The sequence below is a fragment of the Aquarana catesbeiana genome, linkage group LG01 (genome assembly GCF_042186555.1).
Source record: "Aquarana catesbeiana isolate 2022-GZ linkage group LG01, ASM4218655v1, whole genome shotgun sequence".
NCBI lineage: Eukaryota > Metazoa > Chordata > Amphibia > Anura > Ranidae > Aquarana > Aquarana catesbeiana.
In genome coordinates, this window is record NC_133324.1 from 185,341,357 (window position 1) to 185,365,730 (window position 24,374).

General features: G+C 42.1%; 1 protein-coding gene across 2 annotated transcripts in view; it reads left to right on the top strand.

Annotated features, from left to right (window-relative positions):
- The window catches only part of MAN2A1 (mannosidase alpha class 2A member 1), a 314,922-nt gene that overhangs the window by 193,671 nt on the left and 96,877 nt on the right, over positions 1-24,374 (top strand). For both annotated transcript variants that reach the window (XM_073624602.1, XM_073624603.1), the window contains exons 10-13: positions 8,413-8,598; positions 12,393-12,507; positions 14,376-14,443; positions 22,211-22,376. In XM_073624602.1, coding sequence (XP_073480703.1) covers positions 8,413-8,598; positions 12,393-12,507; positions 14,376-14,443; positions 22,211-22,376 — 535 coding nt within the window. The remainder of the gene's footprint in view (positions 1-8,412; positions 8,599-12,392; positions 12,508-14,375; positions 14,444-22,210; positions 22,377-24,374) is intronic.

Sequence of the window (24,374 nt, forward strand, 5' to 3'; positions counted from 1 at the left end):
CAGTTGTCTCCGGAGCAGGGAGGCTCAGAGAGCAGTAAAAACACTGTCAAGGGTTGTAATCTTCCTCACTCAGCTAAAAAATTAACTTTTTGCTTTTTTCATTTCTTTTGCAAATATTTCTCAGTTTACTGTCCTGAGAAGATGTTGGGATAAATCTCCCGAACGAGAAAACCTAACCGATGCCCTAATATTTCACTCCTGTATTCAGAAAAAATCTCTTTTGGTTTGAACCGGGCTTTAAAGTGTTATTGTACTTTTTGCTGAGAAATTAATCCGTCCTCCCATAATTTATATACATTGCAAGGACATTTACAAACATAATTTCTTCCTTCCTGACAATTGTATTGGAACTCAAATAAAAATCTGTGTTGTAGTAAGAAGAAGAAAAAAAAAACGTCTGCCACCCAATCACATGAACAAGGCTTGAAGGCTTGTTGTAGCAGTTGTTTATGAAAAGTGGACTCACCCTTCAAGCATTTTGAAGGTTCACATGTTTAGTTTGATTTAGCTAAATGGCACATTTATCTCGATCCCGGGTAGTACTACTTGTATATTATACAAGAACAGCATGAGAAAAGAACCCCACTTTATTAAAGCGGAGAGCCTTCAGTAGGAGGGAAAGAAATGGTACAGGAAATTCAGCCCCCTTGAACTGGAGTTATGTGATGTAGACCACAAATTGATTCAAAGATATGTTGATGCATTTATTGTATTGTCTAGTGTTGACAGACTGTTAAAAGTGAGTCATGCAGAGAAATGAGAGGAGACAAATCACACTGGGTGATTTTGGATCAAGGCAAGTACACAGTACTACACACTATAAAAGGATATGTCTTGGTTATTTTTTTTTTTTTTTATTTCAGAGTTTTGCAACCACTGCCCACGCTGTTTTCAGACGGGTAGTTCTGGTTGCCCAAATGGTGGGAACAGCGTCAATTTGTTTCCTACTTCTCAAAAATAATTCTGCTTTGCGATCGATTTCTGTCTGACCTTTTCACACAGCAAAAATCATGTTCAAGGACAAAAGAGCTACAAATGAAACTAGTAGAAAACAGCAAGACTCTAAATGCTTTGACAAGTGGACTTTTAGGTTTTGTTGCAAATTGCACCCAAGAATCTAGAATGGCACATGTTGTCTGCAACTGACCAGATTCAGCTTTAAAAGTTGTTAGGCTTGTCAGCTGTCATTCATGAATAATACCGTATTTATCGGCGTATAACACGCACTTTTTTCCCCTTAAAACCAGGGGAAAATCGCAGGTGCGTGTTATACGCCGATCCCCTGCGATCCCGACCTGTCACATTTTCAAAATCGCCGACCGCGATTTGAAAATGGCGCCGCCGGCGCCGAAATACACAGAGCCGGTCCTCGGCTCTTCCCGGCGGCTCTCGTTCATTTTCGGCTCCACTCGTAGTCCCGAGCGGAGCTATCCGAACCTACTTGGCTAGGTTCGGATAGCTCCGCTCGGGACTACGAGTGGAGCCGAAAGTGAACGACAGCCGCCGGAAAGAGCCGAGGACCGGCTCTGTGTATTTCGGCGCCGGCGGCGCCATTTTCAAATCGCGATTGGCGATTTTGAAGCCCAGAATGGCTGGGATCACTGGGGAAGGCTGCACTGGGGAAGGCTGCACTGGGGAAGGCTGCACTGAGAAGGCTGCAATGATGGGCGTTTAAATGTAAGTTTTTTTTCCCTTCAACTTCCCTCCTAAAAGTTTTTTTTTTTCCTTAAAATTCCCTCCTAAATTGGGGTGCGGGTTATACGCCGGTGCGTGTTATACGCCGATAAATACGGTAGTTATTGTAGTCCCATCCCTTTTATCTCCCAACCTCATGAGAATAGCAAGGTGTGAGTTTGTAAGTCTTGTTATGACTAAGCACAAGTAAAATGATGGCATCTGCAAGTGTGATGTGTTGCCCGTCTAATAATCACCAATGTAAGAGAAAATCTGCTTTGTTTATAACGATCAATTTTCACTTTAGGGTGGTTATTCTGAATTCTTCATAATCCTTTATGAATATGGTGTATTTAACTTTAATTAAAGCACCCCTTAGCCCTTATCTGGCATGTACATTAGCACCTTAGGCAGATTGATATTAGTTCTCCTGATTAATCGGAATACAAAAAATGTAATCTTTGTAAATACCATATTTATCGGCTTATAACACACACTTTTTTCCCCTTAAAATCAGGGGAAAATCGTGGGTGTGTGTTATACGCCGATCCCCCGCTGATTGTGAGCCATTGGACCTGTGTTATGTCCATCATAGGGGCGGGACTGGGCCGGACTGCGAGCGAAGCCGAGACTAGCCGAGTATACTCTGCTTTGTGTATGTCGGCGGGGCTCGCTCCGCTCCGCTCCCAATCAGCGGAGATCGGCGCCAGTTTTAAAAAAATCAGCCTGCAATGAGGCTGGGCAAGGCTGCGATATACAAGGCTACAAAGACACTGGGCAAGGCTACAAAGATGGACACTGATAAGGCTGCATTGATGGGCATTTAAATGTAAGTTTTTTTCCTTAAACTTCCCTCCTAAAAGTTTTTTCCTTTAAAATTCCCTGCTAAACTTGGGGTGCGTGTTATACACCGATAAATACGATAATTGTCATTTCCTAACCAAGCAACACATTTTATCCAGCGGATTACAAATCAAACTTTTTTGGGGGCTTACGTTAGCTTACATTGTTTTATTAAAACTTCCAGTTTTTACTTTGTAAGAAATTTGAATATTGTCCGCTAATGGATAATGGGTTTGTTAAATGTTGCCATAATTAAAATAGCTTCTAAAAATTTGTAAATGTAATTCTGTATCCTTAATATTGGAAGGCATGTGTGACCAGTAGTATTTACCTCCAATATCTGCTGAAACTGACCCTAGTGCCAGTCCTTGGTGTGCAATTTGAATACATGGAGGAGACTGTGTTTTGGGCTTGATGGCCCTAAATAATAGGCAACCTGACACTGAACCTGTCTCTCATTTTAACCCTTTCATGACTAAGCCTATTTTTGAAATTTGGTGTTTACAAGTTAAAATCCGTATTTTTTGCTAGAAAATTACTTAGAACCCCCAAACATTATGTATATTTTTTAGCAGAGAATCTAGAGAATAAAATGGACATTGTTGCAATATTTTATATCACACGGTATTTGTGCAGCGGTGTTTTAAACGCAAATTTTTGGAAAAGGGACACTTTCATGAATTTTAAAAAATCCAAACAGTAAAGTTACCCCAATTTTTTTGTATAATGTGAAAGATGATGTTACGTCGAGTAAATAGATACCAAACATGTCACGCTTTATAATTGCACACACTCGTGGAATGGCGACAAACTACGGTACCTAAGAATTTCCATATGCGACGCTTTAAATTTTTTTTACGGTTACCAGGTTAGAGTTACAGAGGAGGTCTAGGGCTAGAATTATTGCTCTCACTCTGACGATCGCGGTGATACCTCACATGTGTGATTTGAACACCGTTTACATATGCGTGCGCGACTTCCGTATGCGTCTTCTTTGCTGTGCGAGCTCGCGGGAACGGGGGCGCTTTAAAAAAATTTTTTTTTTTCTTATTTATTTTATTTATTTTTAAATTCATAAATTGTGTTTAAAAAAAAAAAATGTTTTCATGACTTTTATTGCTGTCACAAGGAATGTAAACATCCCTTGTGACAGTAATAGGTGGTGACAGGTACTCTTTATGGAGAGATCGGGGGTCTAAAAGACCCCCAATCCCTCCTTTACACTTCAAAGCATTCAGATCGCCGAAAACGGCGATTCTGAATGCTGTGTACTTTTTAAAACCGGCGCCATTGGCAGCCGAGTAAACGGGAAGTGACGTCATGACGTCGCTTCCGTGTTTACAATTTGAAGGCTGGAACGAAGCCGCCCCCAGCTTCATTCCAGCCCGCCCCCAGCCGCCGGAGGCATCGGATTGGTCACCGAGCCTCCGGATCGAACGGGGGGCACGGTAAGAGTGGCGGGAGGGGGGGGACGTCCCCTCCCGCTGCTCCGGTATAACAGCCGAGCGGCTTTTAGCCGCATCGGTTGTTATACACGGATAGCCAATCGCCGGCTCTAAACAACTGTACCGGGATGATGACTGCAGCTGCGGGCATCATCCTGGTATAACCCCCGAAAGCCGAGTACGCATATCTGCGTACGGTCGGCGGGAAGTGGTTAATTTAGAGGTAACTTCAGAAGCTTTAGAATGGTAACCGGCATCGTGAAACCACACACTAGGCCATGGCTAGGCAGCCTGGGCCCTCCAGCTGTTGCAGAACTACAAGTCCCATCATGCCTCTGGGAGTACTTGTAACTGTCAGCCTTGCAATGCCTCATGTGAAATGTAGTTCCACAACAGCTGGAGGGCCACAGGTTGCCTACCCCTGCACTAGGCTGTTGCATGGAGGGGTATCCAGCATTCTTGAAGTGTATGCGTGAGCATGTGCGCTTTTACTTTGCCACATCTGTGGCCATGCTTAACCACTTCAATACCAGGCACTTAGACACCTTCCCGCCCAGCCCAATTTTCACCTTTCAGCGCTGTTGCAATTTGAATGACAATTGTGCGGCCATGCTACACTGTACCCAAACAATTTTTTTATCATTTTGTTCCCACAAATAGAGCTTTCTTTTGGTGGTATTTGATCACCTCTGTGGTTTTTATTTTTTGCGCAACAAATAAAAAAAGACCGAAAATTTCGAAAAAAAACAAGTTTTTCTTTGTTTCTGTTAAATTTTTTTTGTAAATAAGTACGCTTTCTCCTTCAATAATGGGCACTGATATAGCTGCACTGATGGGCACTGATGAGGTGGCACCAATGAGGTGGCACTGATGAGGTGGCACTAACGGGCACTGAAAGGGGGCACTGATAGGTGGCACTGATGGGCACTGATAGGTGGCACTGGTATGCGGCACTGATGGGCACTCATAGGTGGCACCGATGGGCACACATAGGTGGCACTGATGGGCACTCGTAGGTGGCATTGATTGGCATATATGGGTGGCACTGATGGGTACTTATGTGTGGCACTGGGCACTGATAGGTGGGCACTGACAGGTGGCACCGATGGGCACTGACAGGTGGCACCGATGGGCACTGACAGGTGGCACCGATGGGCAATGACAGGTGGCACTGATATAGCATTGCTGGGCAGATCTGGTCATTGCTGGGCAGATCTTTGGCATAATAGTGCCAATCAGTGCCCATTTGTGGGCACTGATTGGCACAGATTGGGCACATGTGGATGGCCATGGGGTACATACCTGGCCATCCACGTTGCCCCTTCCCTGGTGGTCCTAGTGGCATCCCTGGTAGTCCAGTGGGGTGATCTGCGGGGGGGCTGCGCTGATAAACAATCAGCGCAGACCCCCCCTGCCAGGAGAGCCGCCGATCAGCTCTCCTCTACTTGCGTCTGTCAGACGCGAGTGAGGAAGAGCCGATCAACGGCTCTTCCTATTGACAGCGTGATCAGCCGTGATTGGACACGGCTGATCACGTGGTAAAGAGCCTCCGCCGGAGGCTTTTTACCAAGATCAGTGTAGCGGTGTGTCAGATTGACACACCGCTCCACCGATCGCCGCGATGCGCGCCCCCGGGGGCGCGCTGCGGCATGTTATCCTGCTGGACGTCATATGACGTCCAGTCAGGATAACACAACCACTTCCCGGACGTCAATCCGCTATAGGGCGGGCGGGAAGTGGTTAAGGGCTAACTCCACTTACGTGGGAAAAATATTTGCCTATTAATTTGTCACACATGCCGTGTTATAATTGAATGTTATTAACATTGCCTTTCCTTCTCAATCTGCAACTGCTGGAATTTTCTATAAAATGAAATGCAATATGGCAACCTAAAGGTGTTTTGTACAGAGTTATTGTACAGAACATCCTCAGATGTCATTTCCTGCTTGTGTGCTCAGCTCACTGATTTTCCCAGAAGTCTAAGATACAAGCCATGTTTTAGACCTCCGCAACAAACATTTCAGTTTTGGTGAGATACTCCTAAAGAGTTAATCACTTCTAAAGGAATGCAGACACTGCCAATTTCCTCATAAGAGCATTGAAAGTGCATCAACTGATCAAAAATGAAAAAAGGCATTCTTATTCAGAATCAGTCCTGCACAAGACATGATCTATCAAAGAGCTATTCCCTGAGAGCAGAAGCGGGTAGTTTGTGCCACAAAGTTTGCTAAAATCCTTGCAATGTACATTTGTCACCCAGAGGGGATTGTGTTTTTTCTCAACAAAGTGGAGTTACTCTTTAACCACTTCCCTACCGAGCCAATTCTGACATTTCTCTCCTACATGTAAAAATCATCATTTGTTTGCTAGAAAATTACATAGAACCCCCAAACATTATATATGTTTTTTTAGCAAAGACCCTAGAGAATACAATGGCGGTTGTTGCAACTTTTTATCTCACACAGTATTTGCGCAGGAATTTTTAGAACGCGCTTTTTTGGGGAAAAAAACTGTTTTGTGTTTAAAAAAATAAAAAAACAAAACAGTAAAGTTAGCCCAATGTTTTTGCATTTTGTGAAAGATGAAGTTACGCCGAGTAAATAGATACCTAACATGTCACGCTTCAATATTACACACGCTCGTTGAATGGCGCCAATGTTCGGTACTTAAAAATCCCCATAGGCGACGCTTGAAATTTTTTTACTGGTTACATGTTTTGAGTTACAGAGGAGGTCTAGGGACAAAATGATTGCTCTCGCTCCAACGTTCGCGGCGATACCTCACATGTATGGTTTGAACACTGTTTTCATTTGTGGGCGGGACTTACGCATGCGTTCGCTTCTGCGTGCGAGCACACGGGGACAGCGGCGCTTTAATTTTATTGTTTATATTTTATTTTTTTTATTTTGACACTTTTTTGAAAAAAAATTTTTTATCACTTTTATTCCTATTACAAGGAATGTAAACATCCCTTGTAATAGCAATATGACATGTCAGGTGCTCTTAATAGTGAGATATGGGGTCAATAAGACCCTATATCTCACCACTAGGCTGGGAAGCCTGAAAGAAAAAAAAAAAAAAAAAAAAAAACGATCACTGCTTCCCAGCCGAAGCGGCGCCGTCTTGTTGAATGGAGAGGCCGGGCGTGATGTCATAACATCGCGCCCAGCCTCCGACGATCATAGAGACTCCGGCGACCATCTGGTCCGCCGGAAATCTCTGATTTACATCCGGCGCCGGCGGATCCGCTCTCCGCCTCACCGATCGTAACAGTGAGTTGGAGCAAGCATCGGAGGGCGCGGGAGGGGGGGGGGCGCGTCCCTTCTCGCCTCCCATAGGAACGATCAAGCGGCGGAACGGCCGCTATGATCATTCCTATGGTGTAGAGATTCGCCGGCTGAAACCGGCAATATCTGAATGATGTCTGTAACTACAGGCATCATTCAGATATACCCGCTCAAAGCCCAGGACGTCATATGGCGGTGGGTGGGCGGGAAGTGGTTAAACATACTGAGAGAGGGCTCTGGCACTTTGCATTGTATTATGGCGTAAATGTAAGGGTGGGCTTGTCTTTTTTTCTTTAATGTGGTGAAAAGGAGTTAGCAGTGGGTTCCCCACTGGAGAGATGTAGGATAGACTGAAAAGTCCATCCTCATACTTATTGCTGCTTGGTAAACAGTTTAGTGTCATGGCTCAGTGTTCATACAGGTTCATGTTAAAGATACACATTATTCTAAAGTATTTAGCTATAAAGGAAATCCTGCATTCATTAATAAGGCAATGCAAAACATGTGTAAAAAGCTCAGTAAACCACAGAAACCAACTTCAGTTTTCTATAGTCAGATGAGATAAATGTTTAAATGTGGTCATGATTGGTTTCTGCACTTTTTAGTCATTGTGTGTGTGTTTTTATTTATATTTATATATATATATATATATATATATATATATATATATATATATATATATATATATATATATATATATATATATATATATATATATATATATATATATATATATATATAAGCCTTGCTGTCTTACCATTTTCTATGAATGTATAACAGCCCATTTGTAATGCTGCAACCTTGTATATGCATACTTTTTGTTCTAATGGCACATTTTGCATGAGCATCTTGCCCTGTGTTGTACTGATAACAAAGATGATCTAACAGTTCAGTTCATAGGTCTTGGCAGTCCTATGCCTTCAATTTTAAAATGGCAGGTAATTTGAATGCATACATTAGAGGTCTAAAGGTTATACATACTTTTCATCAGATTTACTTTGTAATGATAAAACTTAAGGAAAAAATAAAGGTTCAGCATTCTCATTCTTTCACCCTGCCAAATTCAGCATCATGCACCACAGCAGAGAGAAGCTGAGGCCTTACTGCTGAGATGTGTGACAATAGGAGACAAATGTTTACTTATATTATACTTTTACTTTCAGATCTGCAGAAATACTGTATTCTCTAGCTATTGTGCAAGCTCAGAGAAACCACAAACTGTCAGCTTTTCCATCGACAGAACATTATAAATTACTAACAGAAGCCAGGAGAAATTTGGGACTTTTTCAGCACCATGATGCCATCACTGGAACAGCAAAAGACTGGGTGGTGGTGGATTATGGCACAAGGTAAATACAATTGGTACTCTTTACAAATAAAATGTAATATTCTTTTACAAGAAGGTTGGCAGCATCTTCTCGCAGCACTTTCAGCACTTGTTTTTGTTAGATATTAAAGATATTGGTAGATCGGAAGATCATGCTTTGTGATTAAGAATAGTATATCCTAGAACTAAAATAGTTTACAGAAATGTTTGCCTACCCAGTTAAGAAAATATGTAGTAGGTGGCTGCATTTTTTTTCCCTTTCTCCAAACCTTAGAGGGCGTTGGTTTTGTAGTCCAAGAGAGCTGGGTTCAATGTAACTGGTAGAAGTGCAGCACAGGCAAGGAGAGCATATAAAGTTAACCCACAAAAGTTCTGGCTGGATCAACAAGTATGTTTTGGATTTTGTGAGCCACACATAACAAAACTCTTACAGTAGTATGTTTACGAGACAAAAAGAGACCACACAAGAAAAGTTCATTGAGGTTTAGATACTTTTTAAATGCAAATTTTTTAATCCGACTAAATATATAACTCCCTATCTGTGGCTTATCTTATCTCAGTGGTCCTGACCACACTACAGGGGTCCTTTACAAATGATGCATACCACACTCCATAAAATACAACCAAAAAGGAAAAATGCTAAATACTTAAACTCAGTTTTGTTTCATTCACCCAGCAGGCTAAATGAATAAAAATGAACTGATGCCTTCGTCCTACACATCCAAGGGAACGGTTAAGGATGGATCGAAATTTGACCAGTCCATACTGAGCCAGCCAAATTTTCTATCCATCTATAGCCAGATTATATCTAAAGGCCCGTACACACGATCGGACTTTTTGACAAAAACCATGCAAATTAGCTGTTTTGGAGCAACATCCGACTGTGTGTACGCTCCATCGGACAAACTTTTTCTGTTTCCATCGGACTTTCAAACAAAACAACAAAAGTCCGATGGAGCAAAGTCCGATCATGTGTACACAAAACCATCTGACTTTTGTACAAACTACAGTACGCAGCCACGAGAATCTGGTTCTTGGCGTCAGGGTACTGTACATCTCGTGCTGGCTGCAATGTTATGGATTTTAAGGGGAACCCCCTACACCCAAAAACCGGTGGAAGACCAGAGAGAGCGGAGAAGAACCGGACACTGGTAGAAGACGCCAGAGAGAGCGGAGAAGAACCGGACACCGGGAGAAGACGCCGGAGAGACCCCCGAAGTCGGAAGACCCCCAAATTTGGAAGAAGACTCCCGAAGTCGGAAGAAGACCCCGGAGTTGCCTAATAAATTACTTAAAAAACCTGTGTAGTGTGTTTTTTTTTACCCCATACTCATTCACATAGGGTGGGGGGCCAGGATCTGGGGGGGGCCCCTTATTAAAGGGGGCTCCCGGATTCCAATAAGCCTCTCGCCCGCAGACCCCGACAACCAACGGCCAGGGTTGTCAGGAAAAGGCCCTTGTCCTCATCAAGATAGGTACAAGGTGCTTTGGGTGGTAGGGCAACAGGGCGCCCCCCTCACCCAAAGCACCCACCCCCCCATGTTGAGGGCACGTGGCCTGGCATGGTTCAGGAGGAGGGGAGGGAGCTCGCTTGTCCCCACCCCCTTTCCTGACCGGCCGGGCTGCGTGCTCGGATAAGGGTCTGGTATGGATTTTGGGGGGACCCCCACGCCATATTTTCGCTTTAAAATCCATACCAGACTTGCCCCTGGAGGGGAACCCATGCCGTTTTTTTTATTTAAAATTTGGCGTGGAGTTCCCCCTCAAGATTCATACCAAACACAGTGCCTGGCATTGGCGGGGATCCAAGTCAGATCCCCGCACCAGTGTGAACCCGGCTCGCAAGGTGTCAATCTCGCCGATTAAAAGCGGCGAGATTGACACAATGTCAGACAACAATACAGCAATTGACCAACGGGTGGTGGTAAAGAGCTGAAAAACCACGTGATTTGGTGAAAGTTGGCTGAAAAAGTTCTGCTGTGTGTATGCAATACAAACTTATGGCCAACGCCCTTTGTACTAAAATCCAAGGGAAAGTTTGTACAAAGTCCTATCGTGTGTATGAGGCTTAACTGGTAAAATCCACAATGGGTGGATCCAAGAGCTCTTTCCTAATAATGAAGTTGTTAGACAAAAAATGTAAAAGCACAATCTCATCCTTCATTTTGGAAATTTTATGGAAAATCTACATGACCACTTCATGGTGTCCCCCCATTCAGTGTGTCAATACAAATAACCGAATATTTCAATAAAACGCACTGAGGTTGATTTACTTAAACTGGAGAGGGCAAAATTTGGTGCAGGTCTGCATCGAAACCAATCAGCTTCTAGCTTGTGTATTTTTTTTTTTTTGTCAAAGCTTAATTGAACAAGCTGAAGTTAGAAGCTGATTGGTTACCATTCACAGCTGCAACCGATTTTGCACACTTTAGTTTTAATAAATCAACTCCAATGTGTAGTCACTGAAGATACTGTGTGGTTTTCTTTTAAAAGGCATTTTTGGGGGGTTTTTTGTGGGTTTTTTTTTTTTTTTTTTTTTTGTGTTTTTTTAGGCAAAATGGGTTACGTAATTGAGAATAATAGCTACTAATATTGGATATTGTGGCAAGCTCCCAAAGCAAAGGTTCCTTTATCTGGTCACAAGGGTATACTCCCTGGAAAACTTGCTATGTTTTTGATTGCAATTAACTATTAATGAATGATATTGTATTTACATAAAAAAAAGCCCTCATTCACCTTCTTAAAGTATAAGCAACGTGGAGAAATTTACAGCAAAGGCACTGAACCAACAGATCCTATCACTTTTAAATGTCAGGTGCTTCTAACTTAAAAGAAGTCTACTGAAACCAGTCTTTAGAGTCTCTGTTGTGATCTTTAAAGATCTATGAAAATTAATTACATCGTAGTACATGCTCTTTAGGGGTCAGTGTAAGGCCCCTTTTACACTACCATGACTTTGCCGCCGCGATTTCAGGGAATGCCTGTGTAACTCGCATCAAAGTCTGACCAAAGTAGTACAGGGACTACTTTGAAGTTGGTGCGACTTGAAGTCGCACAGATATGAATGGTACTCATTGGAAATCATGGTGTACAACTTGCCATGCGACTTTGCAGTCCCAAGTCGCACAAGTGTGAAAGGGGCCTTAGCTTGTTTTAATACTATGAAACTGCTTTTTAAGAATATGTATGTGCTTGTTCACTTTGGCACAGTTGCTTATAAGACAAACTCTTCTTTTCCTACTACTCGCCTCCTCTCCATGCTGTTCCCTGAAGACTTTTTGTTGTAAATCCGTTGTTGCTCCAGAATGCTGGGGTTGAGCTTTACGTCTAAAATATGAGTAAGCCCCCTATCCTTGTTTTGTTTTTTGTTTTTTAGTTTTTTCCAACAATAAAGTAATGCTTAAACATACTTTTTGGTTGGAGGAGTTATCAGTCACCACTGTGCAGGGCTCAAGCAGTGTCTAATTTATGTTCATTTACAGTTCAGCACTTACTGCATGTAATGTTAAGGCTGAATTTGGCAACTGCTAAAGTATAGCAGGGGAGTTGGCCATTATTCTATACAACCAGATCCCCCTTCCTCTGTTCTTTGTCTGTTCTGCACATGTGACTTGTATTTAAAGGAGGAAAATGGCACTAAGTAAGCAAGGCTGCTTTATAGAGACCAGACAATGGTAACTAATATTTTTAAATGTTAAATTTACTGTCATAGTGGGACATTGGGTGTACTGGTGACACCATTCAGCCTAATTTATTGTTTGTATGTCATTGTGTTGCTTGTTAAATTTTTGCCTATATTTCTGTTTAAATGCACAGGCTTTACCACTCGCTGCTCAACCTGAAGAGAGTGATAGTAGATTCCGCACATCTTCTTATTCTGAAGAATAAAGACATGTACAGCTATAACCCCTCTACTCCATTCTTCATTATGGTGGGTTAGTTGTTATAGATGGAAGATAAATATCCATAATTTCACATATCAGCCTTAAAGTGGTTATAAACTCAAAAAGATTCTCTCCAATCCGCACCACCATATCTCCCCCCCCCTCCCCCCCAAAAAAAAATAAAAAATAAAAAAAAAAACACTTGCCTGAACCCTCTCTCAGAGCCCTTGCACACTGGGGCGGTTTGCAGGCGCTATTGCGCTAATAATAGCGCCTGCAAACCACCCCGAAAGTGCCGCTGCTTTCATTCCAGTGTGAAAGCCCCGAGGGCTTGCACACTGGAGCGATGCGCTGGCAGGACGGTAAAAAAAAGTCCTGCCAGCAGCATCTTCGGAGAGGTGTGTATACCGCTCCCTTACCGCTCCTGCCCATTGAAATCAATGGGACGGCGCAGCTATACCGCCGGCAAAGCGCCTCTGCAGAGGCGCTTTGCGGTGGTATTTAACCCTTTCTCGGCCGCTAGCGGGGGGTAAAACCGCCCCGCTAGCGGCCGCATACCGACGGTAAAACGCCGCTAATAATAGCGGCGTTTTACCGCCGACGCCGCCCCAGTGTGCAAGGGCTCTCAAAGTAGTACTGTGCCTGGCTCTCTTCCTGGTCTCACATGAAACTGAGAGCAGTGGGAGCCATTGGCATGGCCAAACTGTGTTTTAGTAAACTTATTTCATGAAAACCTTGGAGATGGATGGCATTGGTGGTAGTGGCCTTGGGGCGGGGAGTGAAAGTATTAACCCTTCAGATATGTCTGTAGCTTTTCATTTTGAAATGGTCTCTTTTTTTTTTTTTTTTTTTTTTTACAGCTGATAGGATATGGGGGTTAAAACTTTTGTCAAACTGTTATTGCTGTCTCTGTTCACGTTTTGGATACTTTTCTCTCATTTGCTGGACATAAATCTCTCCAATTGACACAGACCAATCTAAACCTATTTTTTAGTATAGATTGTAAGACTTGGGCCCCCTGTCAAGTATTTATTGTCCCTGCCTAATTTGAAAGATTTTCCTCACTTCTTGGGATAGTTGCAGCTACTAGGGCAGTAAGCAAGAGGAAATCTTCCCAATGCAGGACACAGTAAGACTTATAAAGTTCTCTCATTTCATCTGAAAAGAAGACGTTTTTGCAGAGTTCAGCAAAGCTATTTAAAGCTCAAGTCCAACTTTATATTTAGAGCAGGGCAGCAGGTTACGGCCTCTTTCAGGTGTCCCTGTTAGGGAGACTTTCCCTTACATCATGTTAGGACAGGATACAATTGGGAATCTATCCAATGGCAACACAGGCAAAATCAGAAAAAAAATTGAAGAGTGAACAAAAATGTTAGAACATTTGACAATTATTTTAATGTAGCTGCCAATGCCTCTTTCCAACTGACACCCACCCCCTCCCATTATTTCTTGTACTGATGTCACAGGGACAGATCTCCCCAATGAATGCAGAAATGTTAACTCTTCCTAAAAAAAGGAGTTGGGCCTTAAGCTGTAAAATGTGTACAGGTATTTCTTTCATCTTGCTTGGGTGATTTAGGGCTAAACTGTTGATCTGTTGGGTGGTACCATAGGGTTGGATTTGAGAAATACTGACATACAGTATAGGTGAAATATATTGAACGTTTGTTACCTAATGAGCCACAGGGGCACATTTTAAAACTGAATTGTACGTTGTACATTTCTGTTATTGCTAGACCTGTTTATGACCGTTCATTTATTTTTATTTTTGCCATATGAAACGGCTGCTCTCTAGATAACAATCTTTTTTCAGTATAAACAAGTGTTATGCAATATATCTAGAGACTACAAATAATCATTAATAAATAGGCTCTCAGAGTTGCATTTAGCATTCATCCTGTTTTTCATATTATAGGATGAAGTACAGAAAGCTCAGGATGCATTACCACAAAAGACAGTTATTAAAGTCACAGGCCATCCGAGGTGAGTGCATTTAAGCTATTAATTGGGCTGAAAATAAGCTTTCTCCTTATACTCAATAAAAAAAAAAAAATGTATTATGTGTTTAGCATACATTCAAAAATAAGGAATCTCAATTCATTACAGAACTACGATTCCAGTCACACTTTTGTAGTTCTTCTCACTACAAGCCTAATTTTGTTTTGATCGATTAATGTATTGTGGATTGAAAATTTTGTTTATACGTTTGCATCCTAAATTATGAGTTTTAAGCAGACCATAAGTAGTGAAGTATTTGGCTTCTCCAAATTGCTTTTTTTTTTTTTTTTTTTTTTTTAAAAAAACACTGGTTTTCATCTCGGTTTTAACAGTCATTGTCCTCACTGCCACCTTTTTTGCTTAGGCAATTTGTGAGGTAGAAGCTCTGATTTGTTGCCCATCAAAGGTAGCCAGTGTGTCAGTCTTGTATAGAACTGTTATGTCAGCTGGCGATAAGTATTTCAGTGCTCAAACTCATTTTTCACAGCAGTGGCAATTTGGAGATCGTACAGTTGTACTTCTTTTACTAGCACTGGAAAATCATTTAAGTCGCTTTTCAATTTAATACATACATAGTATTTACACAACATGCCATCATTTTATTGTTCCCACCTATTACCTTCAAAATACTTTCAGCTATCAGAATTTAAAAAAAAATAATCGCATAGGTTCAACTCCATATTGGCTATGTTGATTTCCACATTTGCTGATTTGATTGGTATTAGATCTTTACTGAAAATGTGTTTCTTCATACTTCCCCATGTCCTCTTTATTTCTGGTGATGGAACAAATGTTTTATGGAAATATTCCTGTAAATCATGGTTCACTGAAATTAAAAAAAAAAAAAAATTACCAAAATACAATTCTCAGTAAATAATGCCAGTAATTGCAAAAATGCTGACACGATTTGCCATTCAAATGACAGTTCACCATGTATTGTACCCCAAACTATCAGAATCAATAGTTTTTTCCATTTTCTTTACTGTCTTTAATATTCATCTAAATTTAATATCCTGAATATATCTGAACTATGGGTTGTGTATACTAGGAAAAAAATCGGATGAATAAACGTCTCTTAAGACAATATGAACCCGATTAAACATTTTTGAAATGTGATGTGGCAGTCAGATGTTGGTCCATCTTACAATGAAAGAACCTTAGACCCCTTTCACACTGGAGGCATTTTTCAGGTGCTTGAGCGCTAAAAATAGCACATGTAAAGCGCCTGAAAAATGCCTAATCTACAATCCCAGTGTGAAAGCCCAAGTGCTTTCACACTGGGCGCTGCACTGGCAGGGTGTAAAAAAAAAAAGTCCTGCAAGCAGCTTCTTTGAAGCACTTTAGGAGCGGGGTATACCCCGCTCCTAATGCTCCCCTGCCCATTGAAAGCAATGGGCAATGCCTCGGCAGCGGCACTTTGTGGGCACTTTTAACCCTTTATTCGCTCGCTAGCGGGAGTTAAATGTGCCCCATTAGCGGTTGAAAAGCGCCTCTAAAATGACGGTAATGTGCCGATAAAACTAGCGGTGCTTTACCACCGATGCCCCCGCACCGACAGTGTGAAAGGACTCTTAAGTATTCATCATGAGTTTTCACACAGGACCCATACTACCTGCATTGCCTTTTACAGCTTTGTACTGGAGGTTTGCTCCAAATAGATTATCCCAGTATAGCTGCCTCTCCCCTGCAATTGGCTACATCTGGTGATGGGATGCATCATAGTGCCTTGCAAAAGTATTCACCCCCTTGGCATTTTTTGTGTTTTGTTGCCTCACAACCTGGAATTAACATGGATGGATTGGGGATTAGCATCATTTAATTTACAGAACATATCCAAAACTTTGAAGATGTTTGTTTCACCATAAAAAATAAAAAAAAAAATCAATAAATAGGACAAAATAGCAGAAAAAGTCAATGTGCATAACTATTCACCCCCCAAAGTCAATACTTTTCAGAGCCACCTTTTGAGGCTATCACAGCTCCAAGTCGCTTTGGATAAGTCTCTATGAGCTTGCCACATCTTATCACTGGGATTTTTGCCCATTCCCCCTTGCAAAACTGCTCCAGCTCCTTCAAGTTGGATGGTTTGTGCTTGTGAACAGCAATCTTTAAGTCTGACCACAGATTTTCTATTGGATTGAGGTCTGGGCTTTGGCGAGGCCATTCCAACACATTTACATGTTTCCCCTAAGGCTAGGTTTCCACTAGTGCGTCCCCAAAGTCGCGCGATTTTGCCGCGATTTTTTACCGCGATTTTACCGCGACTTTTTACCGCGATTTGAAGCAATGCCTGTATCTATAGACCTCAAGTCGCATCAAAGTGGGACCAAAGTAGTGCAGGGACTACTTTGAAGTCGCTGCGACTTGAAGTCGCACAGATATGAACGGTACTCATTGGAAATCATGGGAAACAATTTGTCATGCGACTTTTCAGTCCCAAGTCGCATGAAAAGTCGCACTAGTGGAAACAGAGCCTTAAACCACTCAAGTGTTGCTTTAGCAGTGTGTTTGGGGTCATTGTCCTGCTGGAAGGTGAATCTCCGTCCTAGCCTCAAATCACACACAGAGTGGTACAGGTTTTGCTCAAGAATATCCCTGTATTTAGCACCATCCATCTATCCTTCAACTCCGACCAGTTTCCCAGTCCCGACTGCTGAAAAACATCCCCACAGCATGATGCTTTCCACCACCATGTTTCACTGTGGGGATGGTGTTCTTTGGATGATGTGATGTGTTGGGTTTGCTCCAGACATAAAGCGTTTTCTTTGAGGGCCAAAAAGTTCAATTTTAGTCTCATCAGACCAGAGCACCTTCCTCCATACATTTTGGGAGTCTCTCGCATGCCTTTTTGCAAACTCAGAACGTGCCATTTTGTTTTTTGCTGAAAGTAATGGCTTTCTTCTGGCCACTCTGCCATAAAGCCCAACTCTTTGGAGCGTACGGCTTATTTTCATCCTATGTACAGATACTCCAGTCTCAGCTGTGGAACTCTGCAGCTCCTCCAGGGTTACCTTAGGTCTCTGTGCTGCCTCTCTGATTAATGCCCTCCTTGCCCGGTCCGTGAGATTTGGTGTGCGGCCGTCTCTTGGCAGGTTTGCTGTTGTGCCATGTTCTTTCCATTTGGTTATGATAGATGTAATGGTGCTACTAGGGCTCATCAAAGATTTGGATATTTTTTTATAACCTAACACTGACTTGTACTTCTCAACATTGTCCCTTGTTTGGGGAGTTCCTTGGTCTTTATGGCAGTGTTTGGTTAGTGGTGCCTCTTGGTTAGGTATTGCAGCCTCTGTGGCCTTTTAAAAAGGTGTGTGTATATGTAATGACAGATCATGCAACACTTAGATTTCACACAGGTAGACATCATTTCACTAATTATGTGACTTCTGAAGGTAGTTTGTTGCACCAGAGCTTTTTTTAGGCTTCATATCAAAGGGGGTGACATACGCACATTCCAATTATCAGTTTTTTATTTCTGAAAAATTGTTTTATGTATATATTTTTCTAATTTTACTTGCTAACTTAGACTATTGTGTTCTGATCCATCACATATAATTCAGATTAAAAAAACATTGAACTAAAGGCCGTAATGTAACAAAATAGGGGGGGTGAATACTTTTCTAAGGCACTGTAAGTAAAGCGCATCTCATCGTTTTTTTTTTTTTGTCTTTACCAGAAAAAGAACAAATAGAACAGGTAAATAAACACTCACCAGGACTGATTTATTGTTGAAAATAATTTGAAGTATAGTGTAAAACTCATTTGATGCATCAGTGTCAGAACCCACCTAATCTGCCTGTCAGTAATGTTTTAAAGACTAACCTGTAATAGAATGACCTGTTATCCCATTTCTCCCATCTTGAAGAAGAGAATATTCAATTCATCAGGGAACCCTCAGACTAATTTTTCATAATATCATAGGTCCAGTGTTTTCACACTTTAGCCAATCAAATAGGTTTTTTTCTTACATTTTGAACAAATTGGATCTCTGTACAGTCATCTGCTGTCATAACCCAATTGTGTCAAGATGCCCAGCACATCATAACATTTTGTAGACCAATATTCTGTTGGAATATCAATCAAGTATACACAATTTGTTTTCTACCTCTCAGTGGTGTTCTGCTTTGATGTTCTTTTGACTAAACATCCTTTGGGGAAAAAGGACCAACACCTCTAAATGCTAGACTGAACTGGAAAAAAAAACTGCATGAATTATTTGACTATATACCTAATGGTAGTAGTGTCAACGATCATTACTTAAATGTCTAACATTTCCTTGGTTCTCAAGATTTCAAAATTGCTTACAAAACATCTATTTGGCATCAGATTGGAATTTTAGGCGTTGCATAGTATAGTAGGTGAGGTTGAAACAAGACACAAGTCCATCAAGTCCAACCGATGTGTGTGATTATATGTCAGTATTATATTGTATATCCCTGCATGTTGTGGACGTTTAGGTGCTTATCTAATAGTTTTTTAAAACTATCGATGCTCCTGGCTGAGACCACCGCCTGTGGAAGGGAATTCCACATCCTTGCCGCTCTTACAGTAAAGAACCCGCTACACAGTTTAAGGTTAAACCTCTTTTCTTATTATTTTAGTGAGTGGCCACTTGTCTTATTAGCCACTTCAATACAGGGCACTTATACACCTTCCTGCCCAGACCAATTTTCAGCTTTCAGCGCTGTTGCAGTTTGAATGACAATTGCACGGTCATGTTACACTGTACCCAAACTAAGTTTTTATCATTTTGTTCCCACAAATGGAGCTTTCTTTTGGTGGTATTTGATCACCTCTGCGATTTTTATTTTTTGCTAAAAAAATAGAGACCGAAAATTTCGAAAAAAATAAAAGTTTTGCTTTGGTTTCTGTTATAAAATTTTGTAAATAAGTAAGTTTTTTCTCTTTCACTGATGGGCACTGATAAGGCGGCACTGATTAGGCGGCAACGATGATGTGGCAACAATGAGCGGGCACTGGTAGGCGGCACTGATGGGCACTCATGGGTGGCACTGGTGGGACTGATGGGCACTGATAGGCGACACTGATGGGCACTGAAATGCTGCAAAGATGGGTTCTTATGGGTGGCACTGATAGGCGGCACTGCTGGGCACTGATAGGCGGCACTGGGCATCCCTGGTGGCACTGGCAGTGGTAGGCATTCAGTGGGCACTGATTGGCAGCTGCCTGGACATTGATTGGCAGCTGCCTGGGCACAGATTGGTATTTCCCTGGGGGTCTGGGGGGGCATACCTGGTGGTCTAGTGTGTATGGCCATCCTGGTGGTCCTGGGCGGCATGATGGTGGTCCTGGGCGGGATCCGAGGGGGGCTGTGCTGATAAACAATCAGCACAGACCCCCCCCCCCCCCATATCAGGAGAGCAGCCGATCGGCTCTCCTCTACTCACGTCTGTCAGATGCGAGTGAGGAAAAGCCAATCACTGGCTCTTCCTTTTTACATAGTGATCAGCCATGATTGGACACGGCTGATCACGTGGTAAAGAGTCCCCGTCAGAAACTCTTTACCTAGATCGCAGTTGCGGTGTGTCAGACTGACACACCGCAACAACGATCGTCGCGATGCTCGCCTCCGGGGGCGCGCAGCAGCTTAACCCCTTCCCGCCGACCGAACGCACATATGCGTCCTCGGCTTTCCGGGGTTATACCGGGATGATGCCCGCAGCTGCAGGCATCATCCCGGTACCGTTGTTTTTAAGCGGGCGATCGGCTACCCGAATATAACAACCGATGCGGCTAAAAGCCGCTCGGCTGTTATACCGGAGGAGCGGGAGGGGACATCCCCCCCCTCCCGCCGCCTCCCGCCGCTGTTACCGGGCCTCCCGTGCGATCGGGAGGCCCGGTGTCCATTCGGGAATCTCCGGCGGCTGGGGGCGGGCTGGAACGAAGCTGTGAGCGGCTTCGTTCCAGCCTTCTAATTGTAAACGCGGAAGCGACGTCATGACGTCACTTCCCGTTTACTCGGCTGCCAATGGCGCCGAATTTAAAAAAGTACACAGTATTCAGAATCGCCGTTTTCGGCGATCTGAATACTTTGAAGTGTAAAGGAGGGATGGGGGGTCTTTTAGACCCCCCATCCCTCCATAAAGAGTACCTGTCACCACATATTACTGTCACAAGGGATGTTTACATTGCTTGTGACAGCAATAAAAGTAAAAAAAAAAAAAAAAATTTTAAACACAATTTATAAAAGTACAAAAATAAATAAAATAAATAAATAAAAAAAAAAATTTTTTAAAGCGCCCCCGTCCCCGCGAGCTCGCGCAGCGAAGAAAACGCATACGGAAGTCGCGCCCACATATGTAAACGGTGTTCAAACCACACATGTGAGGTATCGCCGCGATCGTCAGAGCGAGAGCAATAATTCTAGCCCTAGACCTCCTCTGTAGCTCAAACCTGGTAACTGTAAAAATTTTTTAAAGCGTCGCCTATGGAAATTCATAGGTACCGTAGTTCGTCGCCATTCCACGAGTGCGTGCAATTATAAAGGGTGACATGTTTGGTATCTATTTACTCGGCGTAACATCATCTTTCACATTATACAAAAAAATTGGGGTAACTTTACTGTTTGGATTTTTTAAAATTCATGAAAGTGTCACTTTTCCAAAAATTTGCGTTTAAAACACCGCTGCACAAATACCGTGTGATAAAAAATATTGCAACAATCGCCATTTTATTCTTTAGACTCTCTTCTAAAAAAATATATATAATGTTTGGGGGTTCTAAGTAATTTTCTAGCAAAAAATACGGATTTTAACTTGTAAACACCAAATTTCAAAAATAGGCTTAGTCATGAAAGGGTTAATATCCTGAGGACATCATATGTCAGGATATTGAAACCGCTTTGCCGCCCTCATTCTATTATATGGCGGGCGGCAAGTGGTTAAACTCCCTTCCGCAAAAAAGTTTTATCTCTATTGTGTGGTCACCAGTATGGTATTTGTAAATTGAAATCATATCCCCTCTCACACATCTCTTCTCCAGAGAGAATAAGTTCAATGCTCGCAACCTTTCTTCATAACTAATATCCTGCAGACCCTTTATTAGCTTTGTTGCCCTTCTTTGTACTCGCTCCATTTCCAGTACATCCTTCCTGAGGACTGGTGCCCGGAACTGGACAGCATACTCTAGGTGCGGCCGGACCAGAGTCTTTTAGAGTGGGAGAATCATCGCTTTATCCCTGGAGTTAATCCCTTATTTAATGCATGCCAATATTCTGTTTGCTTTAACCTGATTTAACAAAACACATTCATCCTTGTTGATTTGTGTATCCCATAATACATTTGCAGTATTGGTCCATGTAAGGTATTTTTATAACTTGACTGCTTTGTTAAAGATCTTTTTTTTTTTTTTTTTTTTTTTTTTTTTTTTTTTTTTTTTTTTTGCTAATGGTGGCCATACACTACACAATCTGTACAATCTCCCTTAGGTTTACCAAAACTATATGTTAGGAGGGCACACCTAATCCCACCCATCAATCTATATTCACTCAGACAGGCCCTTGCACTACATAGTTGGTGGAAGATCTAAATGAGATTGCACAATCAGGTCGTATAGATAACTTAATACAGTGTACACTGTGTTTCTACTGTACACTGATACTACTAACCCATTCTGGTCGGGGCTTCCACTTTTATGGGGTTTTTTTCCCAGCACAACTTTGTTTTACCTTCTTTATAGTAGAACACTTAAACTTTGAAAGAAAAAAAAGTTACAATTTATTATGTCTTACAGACCCATCGCAGTCTTTAATCCTCTCGATCAAGAGCGTTTGTCTGTGATTTCTGTGTACGTTAGTTCTCCAAAAGTTAAGGTGATGGATGCAGCAGGAAAATCTGTGAAAGCCCAGATCAGTGCAGTATGGGATGAAGCCACTGTGGTTTCTCAGGACACTTATCAGGTATGTTTTTTTTTGTTCATGATTGCAGTAGACCAATACGCAGCGGGGGAGAGTTACTAAAACTGATGCACACAGAATCTAGTGCAACTGTGCATGGTAAGTCAGTATCTAGGTTTTATTGTCAAAGCTTAATTGACCAAGCTGACATTAGAAGCTGATTGGTTCTTATACACAGCTACACCAGATTCTGTGTGCACTCATTTTAGTAAATTTCCCTCATACTGTCAGTACATTGTGTTTGAGCAAAGGAGCGTGAAGCGGTTAATAGTACATGATATATTTTGTATACAGTTGTGCTCATAAGTTTACATATAATAGTCCATTAAAACATCCAAAGTGAGCAGCAACGGCTGAAAGCTCACTGTTGCTAGAGATGCCAGACAGTCTCTTAAATAGACATATGGACAATGGATAGATACACCCGGGAGTGCCTTCACCTTCCAAGGAAATGGAGAGAAAAGGGGAGGGGTATTCTTACCAAAAGTAGTGGGCCCATCTCACCATACGGTGGTGACTCTATCAGGCATGGAAACAGAAATGTAGAGTCAGGCTGCCGGGATGAGCCATGCGATTGCTTCGTCTGTAGTCTGATGGAAATCCAGAGAGGCCACCAATTGTGAAGATGGATGGAACTCAGCAGGCAATGGCAAATGCAGCTCTCCAAATAAGTCTCCTCCAAACGTGGGTGTATATTCAAGGCATAAAAAAGAGAGAGGGCCTCCACATAGCGTAAATCCAATGATGGAGTTTATTAAAATAAAAATATCCAAACGAATGAATATCAAATAAAATTAAAAATGGTTCAATTGAACAGTAGAGACAGTATGAGATGGCTTGGGCCAGCGTGTTAACCCTACGCGTTTCGTTCGCAAAGACTTCAACTCGCGTAGGGTTAACACGCTGGCCCAAGCCATCTCATACTGCGCTGTCTCTGCTGTTCAATTGAACCGTTTTTTATTAGATTTTTTGATATTCATTCGTTTGGTTATTTTTATTTTAATAAATTCCATCATTGGATTTACGCTATGTGGAGGCCCTCTCTTTTTTTTTTTTATGCCTTGAATATACACCTACGTTTGGAGGAGACGTATTTGGAGAGCTGCATTTGCCATTGCCTGCTGAGTTCCATCCATCTGCACAATCTGGCCTCTCTGGATTTCCATCAGACTACAGACAAGGCGATCGCATGGCTCTTCACGGCAGCCTGACTCTACATCTCCGTTTCCATGCCTGATAGATCCACCACGGTATGGTGAGTTGGGTCCACTACTTTTGGCAAGAGTAGGCGCCCCCCCCCCCCTTTTCTCTCCATTTCCTTGGAAGGTGAAGGCAATCCCGGGTGTATCTATCCATTGTCCATATGTCTATTTAAGAGACTGTCTGGCATCTCTAGCAACAGTGGGCTTTCAGCCGTTGCTGCTCACTTTGGATGTTTTTATGGACTATTATTTGTCTGCTTTTACCTACATTTGACATTAGTGTTGTGTTTTGTTCCTTTACTACATGCCTATTGTTATACACGGGTTTGTTTTTTTTTTATCTATATATGATGGTGCGTTTTTTCCCTTAGTAGGGCACTATTACCACTATTTTTATGTAATCACATTGAGGTTTATTTTTGAGCACTTATAAAATACTGAGGTCAAAATCAGTCACAATATCAATTTACCCTTGCTACTGGCAATCTCCACTATATGTGTTGTGACTTCTGTGCGAGTTACCATTGCATGAAGTATTTTATATATACTCTGTACTCTCCACTACAAGAAACGGCTTACTATATATTCTCAGAATACATAACCCCTTTCATAAGGTGTGTCATGTTCATTTATTCTTAGCGCTACACTTTTAATTACACATTTGTTCACAATCAGTCTTATTGTTGTGTTGGCTGCTCACCTTTGGGGTTGGTGCAGTATTTTATTATATTTCATAAGTTTACATACTAGAGGTCGACCGATATGGGTTTTTCTCTGGCCGATGCCGATATTTAGAAAT